This window comes from Mobula hypostoma, chromosome 2 (assembly GCF_963921235.1).
Source record: "Mobula hypostoma chromosome 2, sMobHyp1.1, whole genome shotgun sequence".
Taxonomy (NCBI): Eukaryota; Metazoa; Chordata; class Chondrichthyes; order Myliobatiformes; family Myliobatidae; genus Mobula; species Mobula hypostoma.
This window is the reverse complement of record NC_086098.1, coordinates 26,646,274-26,665,351: the sequence shown is the minus strand read 5'-3', so window position 1 is coordinate 26,665,351 and position 19,078 is coordinate 26,646,274. Positions and strand designations below refer to the sequence as shown.

The following is a 19,078-nucleotide window of genomic DNA, read 5'->3' as shown; positions in this document are numbered from 1 at the left end:
ACCAACATGAGACTGGACAGAACATAGACATAGAGCTAGGACTTATCCTTAGACAAGCCAGGACTCAACTTCATCTCCACACCAAGGTGGGACAGGTCCCTTCGTCGGGTAATGGCAGAATGGCCAGACTTACCCATTAGAGGTAAAAACAAGACAAGACAGTTTCTCCCACAGGGCAACAGCAGAATGGCCTGACTTACCTCATGGAGGCAAGGACAGGAAGAGACAAACACCAAAGAACAACAGACAGTTCCATCTCTGCATCAGGGTTGCTCCAAGTCACAGTTATGGCCAGCAACCTAGGCTGGCTATGGAAACAGCCAGATCCCTACCTAGCTCAGAGTGGCTGACAGCCACTCAGCTGGCCCAGGAAATGGCCAAATGCATTCTGCAAAGACAGTTCCGACTACCGACAGCAAGACTCCATGAAGTGATGGTTCTCTAACACAGCCTAAAGATGGCAAGTGGCCACTCTAGCCTTCCACCACCAGGTTGCTCCCAAGGAATCTTGACAAGACAAACCAACAGCTCACACTTGACACCAAGGCCACCTATATTCCAAGCCTCAAGATGAGAATCAGGTGCCTACAATTAACTCAACCAAACAAGGGACAGCTGGAAGACCCAGAGTCCTGAATCCACGGATCGGACTGTGAACCGGAATGTGGACCACACGGACCGGACCAGACCAGGACAGATGCACAACACATTGAACATTGAAGTGGACGGGCTACAGTAGCGGAAGACCACAAACATACACTCAGTGGCCACTTTATTTGGTACAGGAGGTATAATAAAGTGGTCAGTGAGTGTATATGAATACAGGGATGAACCTGTATTTTAACAGCCAAAAAGAGACAGGCAATTGCAAAAGTTCAGCATTTCCATTACCTTTGTTAATGGCACCACCGGGCTGAAGGTGGAGATATTCACGATGCCTCTATTTCCCCATTCCACATATGGTTATCTATTGTCCTTTCCCAATATTTATTGAGTTTTTGAAAACGATGCCAATCTTCACTCATTTATCATGCAAAATTAGGGTGAAGTAATTATCAGAATGTTATCAATTAATTCCTTCTTACTGTTGGAATAAAGACAGGCAAAGAACTAATGATTTGAACGTTGCCACCAGCAAACTATAATGATCATGGAATCACTTCACGCTTCAAGAAGTTAAGGAAGGGAACCTTGCGATAACGAGGTGTTTACTGTCTTATTTTCTGAAACAAAACTGTTATAATAAAAAAATGCCAAAATCGTCTGGCACCAAAGTTGTTCTGGTTGATTTGATGCAAATGATTGATGCAAGGTGGATGCATATACTGTATTTATTTATTAGTCACCTGGTGTTTAAATACCATAGCGTAAGAATACTCTTGTCTGTTGTTGAGATATGCAAAAATCATTATAATTTCAAATTTTTGTTTGAGGGCTGTAGGCTCGCTGATGCCCACGGTTCACAGCTTATCCATAAATCTGGTGGTCGACATTCCAGTGAAATTAATCTTCGCTCGAGCTAAGTTTTCTTGATGCTAGAAACTGCCGACTAAATGGAGCAGAGACATCAGATTTCGATCTTGCAGAAGTCAAAAGACATCTTCAGTTTTCATTTGGAGCTAAAACTCTTCTGAATGTCTTACCTCTAAAACAGGACTAATTCAGTATTCCCTACATTTTATTTAAAAGAATATCTGCCTGCAAGGTCATGATAAACTTCCAAGATGTGATCAGCAACCTGCCCAGCAGGAAACGCTACCCATTTCATGTTGACGAAGAAAGACTGAATTTTGCGAAGTTGGACGAACTGAACAGGGACCAAAGTGAAATCCTCCGAGAGGAAGTGGAGGACCATGAGCCCTCGTCTGAAGCTGGGGGGCTGGAGCCTGAGCAACGCGTGGCCGGGATCGGCGGCACCTCCCACATCACCACCTGGGAAGCCAGCTGGAATGTTACCAATGCCATCCAGGTAGGTGCAAAGTCCTGTTTTGCTTTTCCTTATGTACAATTAAAAGTAAGAGAGCCGACGTTTCTTTTCAACAAGTATATCTTTAAGGTCCTAACCAATTTAACTTAAAAGTTATAAATCAAATAAAAGCCGGCAGAGGCAAATTGTTCAGATGTCACATAAGTATGGCTTCGATTTGAAGGTGTTACGGAATATTGAAGGACAATTGTGAAGTGATCGCCAGTGTTATTAAAAACACTAGTTTAACGCAAATCTTAGGACATGATGGTGAAAGAATATTTCTTTCATTTGTAGCCACTTTGTGGCGTACTCCTTGGCCGTGTGCTTAATCCAGCAATTTCGACGGGCAACTAAAAAAGAGGATATGTGGGATTAACAAAACAAACAATAACTCTCAACAATCCAATCTGAAGAAAGAGAGAGATGGATTTAGATAAAATTTTAGTATTTATTTTAATATTTTAGTCCTTGATTCAAATCATTTGGACACTCTTCATCTTCTTCAGTTCCTATTTCAAGACATTGTTTCGCACAATGCTTTCACCAAGGTTTCTTCTAGCGAGAAACCATCTGCACAATCTCAGAAATGTAGTTGCCTATTTAACTTTTAACCTTGATTGGCAATCTATATCTGCGTTTAAAAAAAAGTTTCTGGGATTTATTAAACGCGTGGTAATTTTCAAAACTGTTGCCAGCATTGGCTTGAGTTTACGTAATAAATTGAAAGGATTCAATTGGGGTGAATTTTTTCCTTGGACTGATTAATTCCAGAGGACAGGCATAATGTTGAAAAAAAAAGACACCCAGGCTATGCAGAATTGAGATCAGGAAGCACATGTGGGTAGATAATCTTTTTCTCAGGTATCAATTGCAAATACCGGAGGGCGCAGGTTTAAGGTGAGAGGAAGGAAGTTTAATGGAGAGTTTCAAGGCACAGAAATGCTTGGAATATACTGCTAGGGGAGATGGTAGAACCAGAGACTGCAGCAACATTTAAAAGACATTTACACAAACATATAAACAAGCTGGGAGTGCAGTCAGAAAGATTAGATTGGTTTGGCATCAAAAGGCTTCTTCCTGTCCATTGCTGGTCCATGTTCTATGCCATTCACTCAATGGGTTGTGGAAACTGCTCCCCAGTAAATTGTATAAATAAATTAATAAAAGACCAAATGAAATCCTGAAAATGAGATCATTGGATGATGGTAGAAAAAGATACAGAACAAAGGTGGGTTAATGAAGCTGAGGGATGGATAATCTATTTTATGTGGCTAAGTAGTGAAAGAGACAATTAGGGTCTAAATGACTGACCGCTGTACCTATGAGATCCAAGCAGCTCAGTCAGCAACTAGCAAAATAAATTAACTAGTCATGTATCTCTTTTCTGTTTAAGTGATTTTGCTTTGCATAAATTAAATATGGCATTTTCTGATATTGCAAAGTGATTATACTTAAATAGCTTCATTGATCTTGAGGTCTTTTGGGATAAGAGATAATGATGGTAGATTAAGGCTGTATGCATGAGTTAGTGACCTTGATTGTCTTGGAACTGTAAGCCCTTCAGGAAGAAATGGAGAGGAGAGGGCAAAAAGCTGGGAACAAAGTATCATGTTTGGTACCCACTAACTCAAAGTTGCCTTGTGTTCAAGAGGACATAGACGACATGACTCCACCACAGGAATCTCAGAAGTTGTTTACTCATTTACTCAGCCTTGACATAACATGCTCTGAAAATGCCAGGATAGAAATCTCCCATAAAAATTTTAGACAAAAATGTAGAAGCCCGTGTGGCTAATGATGCTGCTGTATGTGGAACAATGTCCTGTTCTTTCCGGGTACCTTCCTGATTTCCAGTTCATTATCTGACAGCCGGCTTCGTTTCGATATTTTATTTTATTCACAATTAGGGAGCACAGATCTTGGCGAAGACTCATCGTCAAATTTTCAGACAAATAGTCCATGGATGGGAGACTCCATGGGGATTTTGTGCAATTGTAGGAAGGGAAGCTATTGCGGATGAATCTGTGCCTATGACTGAACAGATATACTATAGAATTAGTGGTGGATAACGGAGGGAAATTGTTTGAACAGGATGTGTGCATTAAAGCTGCAGAGGGTTAGAAATGCTGTAGCTTCCTGATAATCTGTATTGACAGTGTGTATTCTCTGTTGAAATGAGTCTGATGCTTCATATTGAAAATTACACTCATATTAATAACTAGGGACAAATAGTTCATATTGCATGTGTGTGAAATAAAATGTAGTGTCAACTTTGTCACTGCTGCATTGCCGAACTTCAGTTTGCTTTGGCACATATTTAACTGTTCCTAGGATGTAATTGTGTTTGAAACATGAGATCCCTGGTTTGGCAAAGTGACAGGACCACCACACTTGACACTTAATTTTGCAGCCAGCACTGGCAAAGCCTGTGTCATTTCCAGTTATCAGAGCTGTAAGTGGATTCTGTGCCAACACCAGAAACCTGGAAACTGAATGCATATCAACCTGCCTTTTTAATTACAATGTTTGCTGATCTGAAAGCATAAACATCGTCATTTGATTTTTATCTTGAAGCAACATTATTGAGGCTTTGAGTACTGTACCACACCCCTAAAACCGTACGCAATTCAATTAGCTGCCTTCAGTACCGAACAATAAATGTCTGGTTGGAAATAATGTAAGTTTATAAAATCGCATGATCTCCCTTTCAATAAAAAAGAGAATATCAGTTCATCAAAACATTCCCTTTTGAGCACATTAATGAAGAACTATTCGGTTAAATGCTTAAAATCCATTTGAAACAAACATAAATATGAAGCCATAAAAAAAATTCTCTTGTGTCAGTATGAAATATGAATTTAAAACATTTCTTGACTATCAATCAATATGATTGATGATAGAAGAATATCAGACATGTTTCAAGGAAATTCTGAAGAAAAATTACTTTTCAGTAACATATATCCTGCAAGCATCACAAACATGAAGCAAGACTTCCATCAAATTGAATTGTATGCAATAGATCAGGTATGATTTAGAATGAACTAATCATTGCATATTATAAATAGTAGAAACATCATGCAGGATATACATTTTTCACCCAGATGGCTCCCTTAGTTGCTCTTTCGATCTATGGGATTTTTCATCTGAAGATAACACAAATATCAGCTGAGTTTTCAAAAGTAAAGAAGGTTATGTAAGGATACAATGGGACACAGATGAGCTGGAAAATTGCTTTTTTGGGGAACTTGCCACAGTTTTCTGCAGATTTTGGCTGTCTTGGTTGCTTCTGTCTCTTCAGGTAGTACCAGACCGCCTCGATGATGTTTCGATTGGGGCTCTGTGGAAGTCATACCATCCAAAACCATATAAAAAATCTAGGGAAGCTAAGACTTTTGCACTGTACTGTATGAGTAAATGTAAATTATTTTCTTCACAAACATTTTGCATAATACTTGAAATAAAATTCAGTTTGAGCTGATTCTCATAAAGAAAATTTTTGCAGCTTACATGAGATTTCTGAATGCACAAACACCATATATATGAACATTTGCGACACTTAAATTCGATAGCAACTCTTTGGTTCAGTGGATTAGTCTCAACGATAAGTGTTAGAAGAACTCAGTCCTGTCCTTCTAGGGTCAAACACCTCCTGAAGCCTTTCTAATTTCTTCACTGACCATACTTCGATAATAAACATACTTTGAACTTCGATCATCAAGTCATTGAAGCATTGGCATTTCGGCACACCAGGTCACCTGTTTGCTGCTTCAGTTCTGAGGCACATGCTAACCCAGTCTTCTTGCATATGGGTTTGTTATGGTCCGGTCCGTGAAGTCCACATTCTGGTTCACGGTCCGGTCCGTGGACTCAGGACTCCGGGTCTTCCAGCTGTCGCTTGTTTTGGTTGAGTTAATCATAGGCACTTGATTCCCATCTTGGGGCTTGGAATATAAGTAGCCTTGGGGTTGAGTGTGGGCTGCTGGTTTGTCTTGTCAAGATCTCCTGGGAGTAACCTGCTGGTGGAAGGCTCGAGTGGCTACTTGCCATCTTTAGGCCATGTTGGGGAACCATCACTTCATTGAGCCTCGCTGTCAGTAGTTGGAACTGTCTTTGTGGTATGGATTCAGCTGTTTCCTGGGCCAGCTGAGTGGCTGTCAACCACTCTGAGCTGGGTAGTGATTTGGTTGTTTCCATAGCCAGCTGACTGTAACTGTGACTTGGAGCAACCCTGAAGCAGAGATAGAACTGTCTGTCATTCTTTGATGTTTGTCTCTGCTTGTCCTCGCCTCCATGGGGTAAGTCAGGCCATTCTGCTGTTGCCTTGCGGGGGCATCTGTCTTGTCCTTGCCTCTGTTGGGTAAGTCAGGCTGTTCTGCCGTTGCCCTGCAGGGGGATCTGTCTTGGCCTGTCCTTGGATCTGTGGGGTAAGTCAGGCCATTCTGCCATTGCCCTGTGGGGGGGACCTGTCTTGTCTTGTCTTGTCTTTGCCTCTGTTGGGTACATCCAATCGTTCTGCCATTACCTGACAGATGGCCCTGTCCCACCTTGGTGTGGAGATAAAGTTGAGTCCTGGCTCTATGTCTATGTACTGTCTAGTCTCATGTTAGTGTCATGTTAAAGATGAGTCCTGCCCTGCCTCCAAGCTGGAGCCTCAAGACCCCAGCCTGCCTCCAAGCTGGAGCCTCAAGACCCCAGCCACGTCCTGTCCTGTAGCCATGTCATGTCCTTGCCTAGTTCTGGGGTCAGAGGCCGAGGCAAGACCCAGGTTCTGGGTCCTTGTCCAGTCTCTGGCTTGGAGTCCAAGCTCAGGCTTCTAGTTCATAGTTCCTTGTCTGGGTTCCCTGTGTCTAGTCCATGTCCTAGCCCAGGTTTGCGTTCTTGTTCCTGCTCCTTGCCTGTATTCTGTCATGTCCCTACTTTAGTCAAGTTCTGTTCCTTGTACTTCAGTCTCTGTGTCTTGCATTTGGGTCTGACATCAACGCCCCCCATTGCGACAGGGTTCAGTTATAGGAGTTTGAAAAGATTTAGTATGTCACTAAATACTTTAGCAAATTTCTATAGAGCTATGGCATTCTGAATGGCTGCATCATAGCTTGATATGGAGACTCTATGCACAAGATTCCAAGAGACGACAGAGGGTTTTAGACTCAGTAGGCTCCCCAGCAAAATCAGAATCAGGTTTAATATTGCAGGTTTTCACAAATAAGACAAAGTGAGGCATTTCATGTTTAATAAAATCCAAACACATTTTATTTATAAGAGGTTTACCCCTCTTATCTATGTTTTCTCCCCATTCCAAAATGTGAAACAGGCCATCGTAAGTGGGCCGAAGGAGATGTTGGTGCGCATCATGGTGGACGAAAACAAACAAGGTGGAGTGTAGGTCAACAGGAACCCAAGAGTGCATTACACCATGATGGGAGGTAGGAATAGGTGAAATGGAATTGATTCTAATGAGGAGAGTGGAACACTGTTGAGAGGCCAATCAGGCAGTCGTAGTGTCAGGAATAAAATCACCTGGCACTCATAATGGCTGCCCGTATACCAACTCAGCCACAGGTGACTGCAGGTCCTCTTTTGGAGCAGGTCTGAGCTCCAGCAGGACCCATGGGAGATGATCATGCCAACACTCATCCATCAGTGAAGCCCTCAGAGCTGCCTTTACGGAGCAGTGAACCCGCTTCCATAGGCCATTGGGCTGCAGGTGATGCGCCGTGGTGTGATGTAGCCTGACGCGAGATTCTGGGCCATCACAGCCCAGAGGTCTGACATGAATTGGGGCTGCGGTCAGAAGAAATATCAGATGGTGGCCAAACTGAGCAACAGGTGCTGACGATTGCCCAAGCCAGGTCTGCGGCCATCAGCGATTATAGAGGGCTGACCTCTGGCCACCTGGTGGTATGGTCCTCCATGGTAAGTAGGTGCGTGAAACCATGGCAGGGGAGAGGAGGACCAACGAGGTCCACATTGACGTGGTCAAAACATCGCTCAGGGACTTCAAAAGGTGCCTATGTTGTCTGAACATAATTTCTACCTGTTGGTACTCCACTCAGGCTGCCATCCAATTATGCATGCTCTTTCTGGGCCATGCCACACAAACTTCAGTGCAATCAGTTTCTGTGAGGCCTTCTGGCTCTGGCCTGGATGCAAGGTGCCATGTGTGGAGTCAAAAATAATTCATCTCCAGTTTGTGGGCACAGTGGGGTAAGGCCGTCCAGTTCAGACGTTGCATGGGAGGGAAACCCCAGCTCCCCAGAACTTAATGTCAGCCAGCCACAGGTCTGTTATTGCTATTCAGTAAGCCTGGACCTCTGGATCAATAACTTGGCCAGCAGCCATGCCGGCATAGTCAACTCCTATGTGTTAGGCCTCATCTGCTGGCCATGAGAGGCAGCTGGCCACAGCATTATTTTTCCCCTCGATATGTTGTATATCAGTTGTGAATTCGGATTATGTCGGCCAGGTGGGGTTGCTGCTGTGCAGACCGTACGTCTGATATTTTGGCCATTGCGGGCACGAGGGATTTGTGGTTAACAAATACTGTGAAATGGCGACCTTCTCAAAGAAAATGAAAATGGTGGACAGCCAGAGAGAGACCGAGAAGCTCACGGTTAAATGTGCTGTACTTACTTTCAGGGGGGATGGAGCTGCCGGCTGAGGAGATGAGTAGTTGCCATTTGCCTCCAACCAACTGTTCGTGCAGAGCACCCACAGCATAGTCTGAAGCATCAGTAGTAATGGCTATAGGTACGCTGGGGACCAAGTGCGCCAGTAGGTTTGTTTGGTAACATCAAATACCCAGTCATGTCTGCTGATCAGTGACGACATGATTATGGGTATTGCCTTTAAGCACACAAGATGGGGGAAGCATAAGTTTGGCAGCTAGCGGAATGAAGCCGCGATGGAAATTTACCATACCTAAAAACTCGTGTCGTTTTTTAGCAGTGCAGGGATATGGGAAATCCATAATAGCGGCTACTTTTGATGGATGGGGTTTCGCACCTTCTGCGGGGGTGCGATGGCCGAGAAAGTGAATGGTTGACAACCCAAACTGGCATTTAGCAGGGTTAATAATCAACCTATGTCCATATAGTGCTCAAAAAGTGTGTGGAGGTGAGATACCTGTTCAGAATTGGATGCACTGGTGACAAGTATGTCATCCAGGTAAACAAATAGAAAATCTAAATCTTCTAATAGAGTTCATCAGCCGTTGGAAAAACTATGCTGCACTTTTCAGTCCAAATGACAAGCGCAGAAACACAAAAAGGCTAAACAGGGTTATCACATCTGATTTGGGAATGTGCTCCCAGCACTCTGGCACCTGATGGTAGCCCCTAACTAGAAAGTTAACTTTAGAAAAAGTTAACTTTCAGGTTCAACATGCCAGAATGTCTTGAATGGGTGAGAGCAGGTAACAATCGGGGGGTGTCAGCAATCACCTCATGGGTGGCAACTACCATCAGGCTTAGGGACCAAATGGAGGGGTGAAGCCCAGGGGCTATTCGATTGGTGTACCATTCCAAGTCTTTCCATGCTGGCAAACTCTGCCTTCACGGTTACTGCCTCTCCTGGGTCCAGTCCACGTGCACGGACATGGACTGGTGGGCCAGTTGTGGGAATGTGCTCAACCTCATGGTTTGTGACTGTTGTGAGAAACGTGGGCTTGGTGAGGTTCTGGCATTCGAGTCGACTCACATGTGGTGGTGCATGCACCTGACAGTTGTTGTGGGAAAATTACTGGGAAAGCAGGGTAACCACCAAAAGTCCTGCACTGAGCAGAGGTCGAACTGATTTAGCCAGGACGAATTCTCATGTGTCATATCGCCCACTGAAGCGATTGTGGGATGGGTGGTAGGGATCCTCAACAATGCTTTGGGCCCTTCGTCCACAGTGCTCCCAATAAACGTCACAAGTAGGGGAGAAGGAGATGCCAATGATCCTCTCGGCAGTTTACTGTCCTCGGCAGAGTCTTGTCATTCACCTTCTGCAGGACACAATTATGCAGCCTGACAGGACACTCTTTCTCTTTCTTTTCTTATTAATTTTCAAAATTATAAACATAACAGCAATATTGATGGACGGAGATTGGGATTACATTATTAATAATTGACTTTACAAATATAGCCCTCCAAATACAGAAAGTTTCCCAAACTCTACATATAATTAAATATGATAGAGGGATAAATGAGAAAAAATCTAAAAAAAAAACCCAAATTAGAAAATTAAAAAAAGACATATTAATTAGCTAAGTGATATTAACCTAAACTGAATAAAACATTAAAAAAACAGAACTATAGAAAAAAAGACAGGCTAACATATTACATTGGATATAATCATTAATGTCGTTAACTCCACTTCTCCATCCATGTATTTTAAAAAAGGGATTCGAAAAGGTCAAACTACATCATATGGAAATGTTGAATAAAAGCTCTTCAAGTTTTTTCAAATTTAATTGAAGGGTCAGAGGTGCCACTTCTAATTTTCTCTAAATCTAAACAAGATATAGTTTGAGAAAACCATTAAAATGTAGTAGGGGGATTGTTCTCTTTCCAGTTCAGTAAGATAAATTTTCTAGACATTAATGTTAAAAAATTAATCATCCAACAGGCTGAAGGGGATAAATAACTAGCTTCCATCATTGGTAACCCAAAAATTGCAGTAACAGGGTGTGGTTGTAGATTAATACACAAAACAGTAGAAATGATATCAAAGATATCTTTCCAATATTTATGCAAGAAAGGGCAAGACCAAAACATATGAGTCAAGGAAGCAACTTCAGAGTGGCATCTATCACAAATTGGGCTTATATGTGAATAGAAACGAGCTAATTTGTCTTTAGACAGATGTGCCCTATGCAGCACCTTAAATTGTATCAACGTATGTTTAGCACATAAAGAGGACATGTTAACTAATTGAAAAATATTTTCCCATTTTTCTATAGGTAAATGAAATTGGAATTCCCTTTCCCATTCAATCTTAATTTTATCAGATATACCTGAATTTATTTTCATAATCAAATCATAAATGAATGCTATTAAACCCTTCTGAAAAAGATTTAAACTTAGAATTTTTTTCTGTAATATCGATTGGATGTGATGTTGGAAATGTGGGTAAATTAATATTTAAAAAGATTCTAATTTGTAAATATCTGAAAAAGTGAGATCTAGGCAAATTATATTTATTAGATAACTGTTCAAAAGACATGAAAGAGTTATCCAAAAATAAATCACGAAAGCTTAATATACCCTTCCTTTTCCATACGAAAAAAGCTTGATCTATAATAGAAGGTTGAAAGAAAAAATTAGATGTAATAGGGCTTGATGAAATAAATTGGGTCAAGCCAAAAAATTTACGAAATTGAAACCATATTTGTATTGTATGTTTAATTATTGGATTAACCATTTGTTTATTTAATTTAGAAATAACAAATGGTAAAGAAGTCCCTAAAATGAAAGTCAAAGAAAATCCTTGTATAAATTTACACTCCAGGTTTACCCATTGTGGGGGTAAAATTATATCCAAATCTTGTGTCCAAAATATTAAATATCGGATATTAATTGCCCAATAATAAAATCTAAAATTTGGTAAAGTCAAACCACCGTCCTTTTTAGACTTCTGTAAATATTTTTTACTTAATCTAGGATTTTTGTTCTGCCATTTATATGAAGAGATTTTAGAATTTAAAATATCAAAAAAGGATTTAGAAATAAAAATTGGTAATGCTTCAAGTATAAAAATTTTGGTAGGAGAATCATCTTAATACCATTAATTCGACCAAGCATTGATAGAAACAATAGGGACCATTTAATAAAAGTTTGATTAATTAGATTAATTAAAGGTAAAAAATTATGCTTGAATAAATCCTTATGTTTCTTAGTAATTTTAACACCCAGATCAGTAAGATCATCATTAACCAGTCTGAATGGTGAACATCTATAAATTGGAACCTGCATATTTAAAGGAAAGAGTTCACTCTTGTTAAGGTTCAATTTATAGCCCGAAAAATTACTAAACTTATCAAGCAAGCATAGTAGTGCCAGAATAGATTTTTCGGGGTTAGAAATATATAGCAATAAATCATTTTTCGGGGTTAAAATATATAGTAATACATCTGATCCTGACCCGGATCTGGGCCGTACCCTCCAAATATCTGGACCTGCCTCTCGTTTTTTTTTGTACGACCTTACTTTCCCTCTTCTATTTTCTATTTATGATTTATAATTTAAATTTTTAATATTTACTATCGATTTGTACTCCAGGGATGGCGAAGCGCAGAATCAAATATCGCTGTGATGATTGTACATTCTTGTATCAATTGTTTGGCGACAATAAAATATAAGGTATAAAAGTATAAACTATAACAGTGTATAGTGATAACTTATGTATTTTATTCCCACGGGTGATACCAAATATATTAGTTGATTCAAGAATAGCAATGGCCAAAGGTTCTAAGGCAATATCAAATAGCAATGGACGAAGAGGACAACCTTGCCTGGTGCCGCGAAACAACTGAGAAAAGGGAGATCTTTGATTATTGGTAAATACCAACGCCGAAGGGGTAGGGTATATTAATTTAATCCAAGATGTAAGTGTCTGACTAAAATTAAATTTTTCAAGCATACTAAATAAATATGTCCATTCAACCCTGTAAAACACTTTCTCAGCATCTAGTGAAATGATGCATTCTGGAGTTCTAGATGGAGTACAAACAATATTCATTAATCTCCTAATATTAAAAAAGAATAACGATTTTTAATAAATCCCATCTGACCAACAGAAATAATTTGAGGCAATACTTTTTCCAATCTGGTTGCTAATATTTTAGAAAAAAGTCTTGGAATCTACATTCAACAAAGATACAGGCCTATATAATGCACATTCAGTGGGATCTTTATCTTTCCTAAGAATTAAGGAAATAGAAGCACCATAAAAGGACTGTGGTAATTTACCTATAGATAATGCATCCTTAAAAATTCTATATAGTCAAGGTGAAAGAATATTAGAAAAGGATTTAAAAAACTCTACTGTGAAACCTTCTGGACCAGGTGCCTTACCTGAATTCATCGAAAAAATAACATTTTTAATTTCATCTTCACTAATGGGAGATTCTAATATTAAATGTTCATCGAACTCGAACGCCAAAGTAAGGGAGTGTCTATTTTCATAGACTCTTCAGTACCATTTATACATTATGAAACTATTTCAGACCCAAATGGTAGATTTTTCTTAACTTCTGATTTACTTTTTAATAAAAAGGTTGTTATGGTGAATCTTTATGCTCCAAATATTGACCACCCTGAAGTTTTTAAGTGTTTGCTTACAGCTCTTCCTAATTTAAATGATTATATGCTGATAATGGGTGGAGATTTTAACTGTTGTCTAAATCCTTTGATGGATAGATCTGCTTCTATCAGACACTTCCAAATAAATCTGCTACTCTTATCAATTCTTTTATTGTTGATACAGGAATTGTAGAAATTTGGATATTATTATATCCTAAGGATAAAGAGTTTTCATTCTTTTCTCATGTATGTCATACATACTCTAGAATTGACCATTTCTTTATTTCATTATTAAGATTTGTTATTTGTTAATTTCATTAAGGATCAGATCATTTTTTTTCAACAAATGCTATGGAGGAAATTTGTAGTGGAATATTATGGGACACTTTTAAAGCATATATACATGGACAAATTATTTCATATTCTGCTGGACTGAAAAAATGAATTAATAATGAAATACAAATGATTGATAAGATCAAAGAAAATATTCTACTGCTCCTTGTAAGGAGCTTTATAAAAAGAGAGTTGAGCTTCAAATTGAGCATAGCTTATTACTAACATTCTCGATCTAAAGTCAGTTAAGTACAGCTAGGAGTCAGTTCTATATACACGGTGATAAATCTGGTAAATTATTGGCTAATCAATTGAAAACTGCTTCTGTTAAACGGCAGATTGTTAAGATTCGTAAAAGTGATGGTATCCTGACCGTTGATCATGATGAGATAAGTAAATCCTTTCAAGGATTCTATACTTCACTATACCAATCAGAATTTCTCAACGATCTTACTATAATGCACAAATTCTTGAGGAAATTGAATTTTCCGAAATTATCATCTGACACTCTTGATGGTGCTGCTGTAGAAAGTTGTTAGTATGGAGGCAGGGAGCTTTGCATGCCTTAATCTCTTTAGAATGCTGTGCCTTCTTGAGTAGTGAGGAGGTGTTGTAGGTCGAGGTTAGATTATCCATTATAAGCACACCAAGGTACTTGTGCTCTTCCTTCTCTCCACAGCAGAGACATCGACCCGTGTCTTCCTGAAGTCCACAATTATCCCTTTGTCTTGTCCATGTTGAGACTCAAGTTGTGGTTCTCGCACATTTGGCAAGCCTCTCTACCTCCTGTCCGTATGGCCACTCATCAATGTCGCTGATGAGGCCAACCACTGTAGTATCATCAGTGAAGTTGATGATCTGGTTTGAGCTGAATCTGGCAGTGCAGTGTAAACAACAGTGGAAATTGCAGTCAACCTTGGGGGTCACCAGTGCGCATCCTAATGGAGCTTGAGATGTTACTGCTGACTTGGACTGACTGGGATCTTTCCATCAAGAAGTCCAAGATCCAGTTGCAGAGAGAGCTGTTGAGTCCTAACAAGAACAGAGAAAGAGGAGAAATAACAACTCTAGTATGAATTCTGAAAAGAACTTCTTGCTAACAGAATAAAAACAAAATATTTGAACACCTCTTTCACTTATGATATGTTAATTTGACCTTAAGTAAAAGCTTCCTTTTTAAAAGAATGCACATCTTTAGCTTTGTGAAAGATTAGTAACGAACAGTTGAAGTGTCAGAACTAGAAATGTTAGTTCAAATTGATCTGCCCTTTAGACTATCATTTCCAACGAGTTTTGTTTGAAACTAAGAAAATTATCACAAGATTAATTTTGCTCTACAAGAAGACTGTTGATACAAATTCTACTTTCTAATTACCACAGGCATGTTTCAATTTTAATAATGAGCACAAGCTTTATGTAAGAGGTGTTATTTTCTGATCTTTGGATTTTGATATTTGAACATTCTCAGCAATCTTTAAACTGATACACCTTTTTCCTTTGAATGTAAGTTGTTACATGAGGTATGACAGTGGATATACCCAGGATGAGTTTCTTAATATATATTAGTATATTTAGTATGGACTGTATTGTCTCAGTATCATAAAACAGCAAATTATATTCAGAGGACAAAGTTCTATAGGTTTAAGTATTGCAATGTACCAGTAAATTACAGCATGTCTACTTGATCCAATGCAACTAATACAACACATTCAAGCTATCTGCTCTTTATATTTATTGCAGTATCCAGGTAGTTTTAATCAAGGTGTGGATTGCCTTGTTGTCTCAAAATAAGGTCCATTTTCTGATTCCTTGCACCAAATAAAGTCAGTCTGTCACCAAAAGAAAGCCCATTATTTTAAAAGGAGGAATGCAGGGTAAGTGGGTTGGAAAATGCAGAAACAAGTAGGTTGTGAAATATATTGTGGAAGTAATTGTGATATGCCAGAGAATTTATGACATACCATGGCCTAGAGCAGGCTCCATGGTTTTTTTTCTCAGGTGGAGAGAACCCTGGTGTAGAGCTGGACAACTTCTTGACTTCAGAGGTTTCTCTCCCGGTGTGGGAGTAGGCATTTTGTCAGTGAATGGTCGAGATGAAGTGCTGCATACAGTTCAGTGACCTCATGTAAGTGGTTATCGTGAGCAAACATACCTTCATATGCCATCTCCTACTAATTGCACTATTGGTCTCGGGCAATTAGGGCCACATCGTCTTCCTCTAAGGAGCGGAAGGTGCTTGTCATTTTTGAAGGAGCTGTTTTGGCACCAGTGGTAGGGCTGAGACCATTGAGATATCAGGCCTGCATTGAAGGTTACACAGAGCTCAGAACCCAACAATCCCAGCATGGTGAGTGTGACTCTTAACACACTCACCTATCACACAGCATATGACTAAGAGTTCACTACCACTGCAGCTGTGGCAGGAGCTACCTGCTGATCCTTTGAATTCTTGCTGCACTTGATTTCAGATTTCGGGCAGTCATTATGCAGCAGAAAGCATGTAACAATCCAAGTAGCCTTCCATAAGATAGATTGAGGAATTCATTGACATTCTGTAAAGCCAACCACAGTTATACTTACTAAGGAATTTAACAGCCATCATTACTGAAGGAAATGGACGGGATATAATGCTGAATTTACAATTAAAGTCACCATTCTCAACATTGCTGGGGAAAGCAACCCAATATAACAAAAGGAAAATCAATAAAATTGCAGGCAGTTTTCTTTATAGGAAACAATTCAACACAATTTATTAGCCATTAATATAGTAAAACTTGAAACACAGCAAATTCCAGTAGCCCAATATTGTAAAGTAGAAAGAAAAGACAAATCAAATGTGATTCTAGACCATTTTTAAACTTAGAAGTGATAAAATATTACAGTTTAATATCATTAAAAACCAGCCATACTTAAGTTATGAGCAATGGCATAAAATTAATATTAAATGGAGTGGTTTATTCAGGAATTGATTTCACAGCTCAAGCACGCATAAAGAATCATGTGTTCTTCCGAAAAGTTAGCTATGGTAGCCCAAAGTATTTTTCAAATCAGCAGAGAAGAAATTACGTTTGCAGCATTTACTTGTGAAATTAATCAAAATTCAAAGTAAACAAATTAACCTAGGTTTAATGTTTTGACAGCTGTAATATTTTTAACAAGTTTTTTAAAAATATGTAAATTAATGATTGTTTTAACTTTTCTGGAAGTGTGAATACTAAGTAGTTTCTTTTGTTTGATGGTGAATTTGTATTCTATGTATCCTTTACAGTGATTAATTGATTCTTCACAAAATTTGTTGCAGGTGGAGGCCTTTCTAAGACATTACAAAATAATAACATTTCAACATTTATGAGAGACACCATATTTCCATTATTATTGTTTCAGACATTGATACATTTCACCTTGCTGTGTAGAACTTTGATAGTGAGTTTCTGCTGTTCTTTATGTGTGTATTTCTCAACACGGTTGCGCTCAGAGATGGAAGAAGAAAGAGAAACAGCAGCAAGCACACCACACTGAAGGTGAAGTCTGTATTGTTTGAAACCAAAAGCAATTGACCTTTTCTTTTGGTCAATTGTATACGGCTCTGAATGATGTATGTGAACATTTTTAATATGGTTAGTGATCATAGCAGTCCTTTGCCTCAATCTTACTTGGTCCCCAGGACTCAGAGTAAACAGTATTATACAAGAGGGACAGTGATCCTCCTCAAGAGTGGCTGTAGATGGGTCATATTCTGGATGAACCAGTGGTGTGCCTCAGGGATCTGTTCTGGGACCTCATCTCTGTGATTTTTATAAACGACCTGGATGAGGAAGTGAAGGGATAGGTTAGTACATTTGCTGATGACACAAAGGTTGGGGGTGTGGTGGATAATGTGGAGGGCTGTCAGAGGTTACAGTGGGACATCGATAGGATGCAAAACTGGGCTGAGAAGTGGCAGATGGAGTTCAACCCAGATAAATGTGAGGTGGTTCATTTTGGTAGGTCAAATAGGATGGCAGGATATAATATTAATGGTAAGACTCCTGGCGGTGTGGAGGATCAGAGGGATCTTGGGTTCTGAGTCCGTAGGACATTCAAAGCTGCTGCGCAGGTTGACAATGTGGTTAAGAAGGCATATGGTGTATTGGCCTTCATCAACTGTGGGATTGAGTTTAGGAGCCAAGAGGTAATGTTACAGCTTTATAGGACCCTGGTCAGACCCCACTTGGAGCACTGTGCTCAATTCTGGTCGCCTCACTATAGGAAGGATGTGGAAACTATAGAAAGGGTGCAGAGGAGAATAACAAAGATGTTGCCTGGATTGGGGAGCGTGCCCTATGAGAATAGGTTGGGTGAATTTGACCTTTTTTCCTTGGAGCAACGGAGGTTGAGAGGTGACCTGATAGAGGTTTATAAGATGATGAGAGGCATTGATTGTGTGGATAGTCAAAGGCTTTTTCCCAGGGCTGAAATGGCTGTCATAAGAGGGCGCAGTTTTAAAGTGCTTGGAAGTAGGTACAGAGGAGGTGTCAGGGGCAAGTTTTTTTTTTAACAGAGAGTGGTGAGTGCGTGGAATGGGCTGCCGGCGACGGTGGTGGAGGCAGATATGATAGGGTCTTTTAAGAGACTCCTGCATAGGTACATGGAGCTTAGAAAAATAGAGGGCTATCAGTAACCCTAGGTAATTTCTAAAATAAGTACATGTTCAGCACAGCATTGTGGGCCGCAGGGCTTGTATTGAGCTGTAGGTTTTCTATGTTTCTGACTGTGTCCTGCAGCTCTCAAATAAATAATCTGTCGTCTACTTGAATTAATAGACTACTAGTGACCATTAAGCTGCACTTTCCAGGAATTCATGGAGAAGGAGAAAAACAGTAACGCAGGAGGGAAAAGTTCAACAGAAATAAAAGCGGAAGTGAATAAAGAAACTGAATTAAATGTGCATAAAAGGGTAAGGTGAGAATGTTGTCCTACCTCAATGCACTGTGTAATGATCTGATTTGTCTGAACAATTTTTTCATGGTATCTTGGTACACGTGACAATGCTGAACCAATTCATAAGATTTTTGGATCATTGGGCTGTCTTCCAGGGAAAGTGGGACCTGTACAGAAGAGACTGTTTCCACTTGAACTAGAAGGGGTCTAATATCCCAGCAGGAAGGTTTGTTAATGCTGCATGGTTAGGATTTCAACCGGATTTGCAGGGGGGGAGGGAATCAGAGTGTTAGAACAGTTAGTTGAGAGACTGTGGAGAAAGATGTTGGTAAGACCTCAGACCGTGTCAGGCATCAAAAGATTGAGCATGTTGGGACTAACGTCCTGAGCTGCGTATATTTCAATGCAAGAAGTATCGTAGGAAAGGTGGATGAACTCAGGGCATGGATCAACACATGGAATTATGATATTGTACCATTAGTGAGACTTGGTTACAGCAGGGGCAGGACTGCCAGCTCAATATTCGAGTGTTCTGTTACTTTACAGGCAACAAAGGAGGAGGGGTGGTGTTACT

At 39.8% G+C, this 19,078-nt stretch overlaps 1 protein-coding gene across 1 annotated transcript in view; it reads left to right on the top strand.

The window, feature by feature from the left end:
• Nucleotides 1–1,708: 1,708 nt before the first annotated feature.
• si:dkey-126h10.1 (vesicular inhibitory amino acid transporter) overlaps nucleotides 1,709–19,078 on the top strand; it is a 45,733-nt gene continuing 28,363 nt past the window's right edge. Inside the window, exon 1 of the mRNA XM_063041992.1 lies at nucleotides 1,709–1,969. Within this exon, the coding sequence (XP_062898062.1) occupies nucleotides 1,709–1,969 (261 nt within the window). The remainder of the gene's footprint in view (nucleotides 1,970–19,078) is intronic.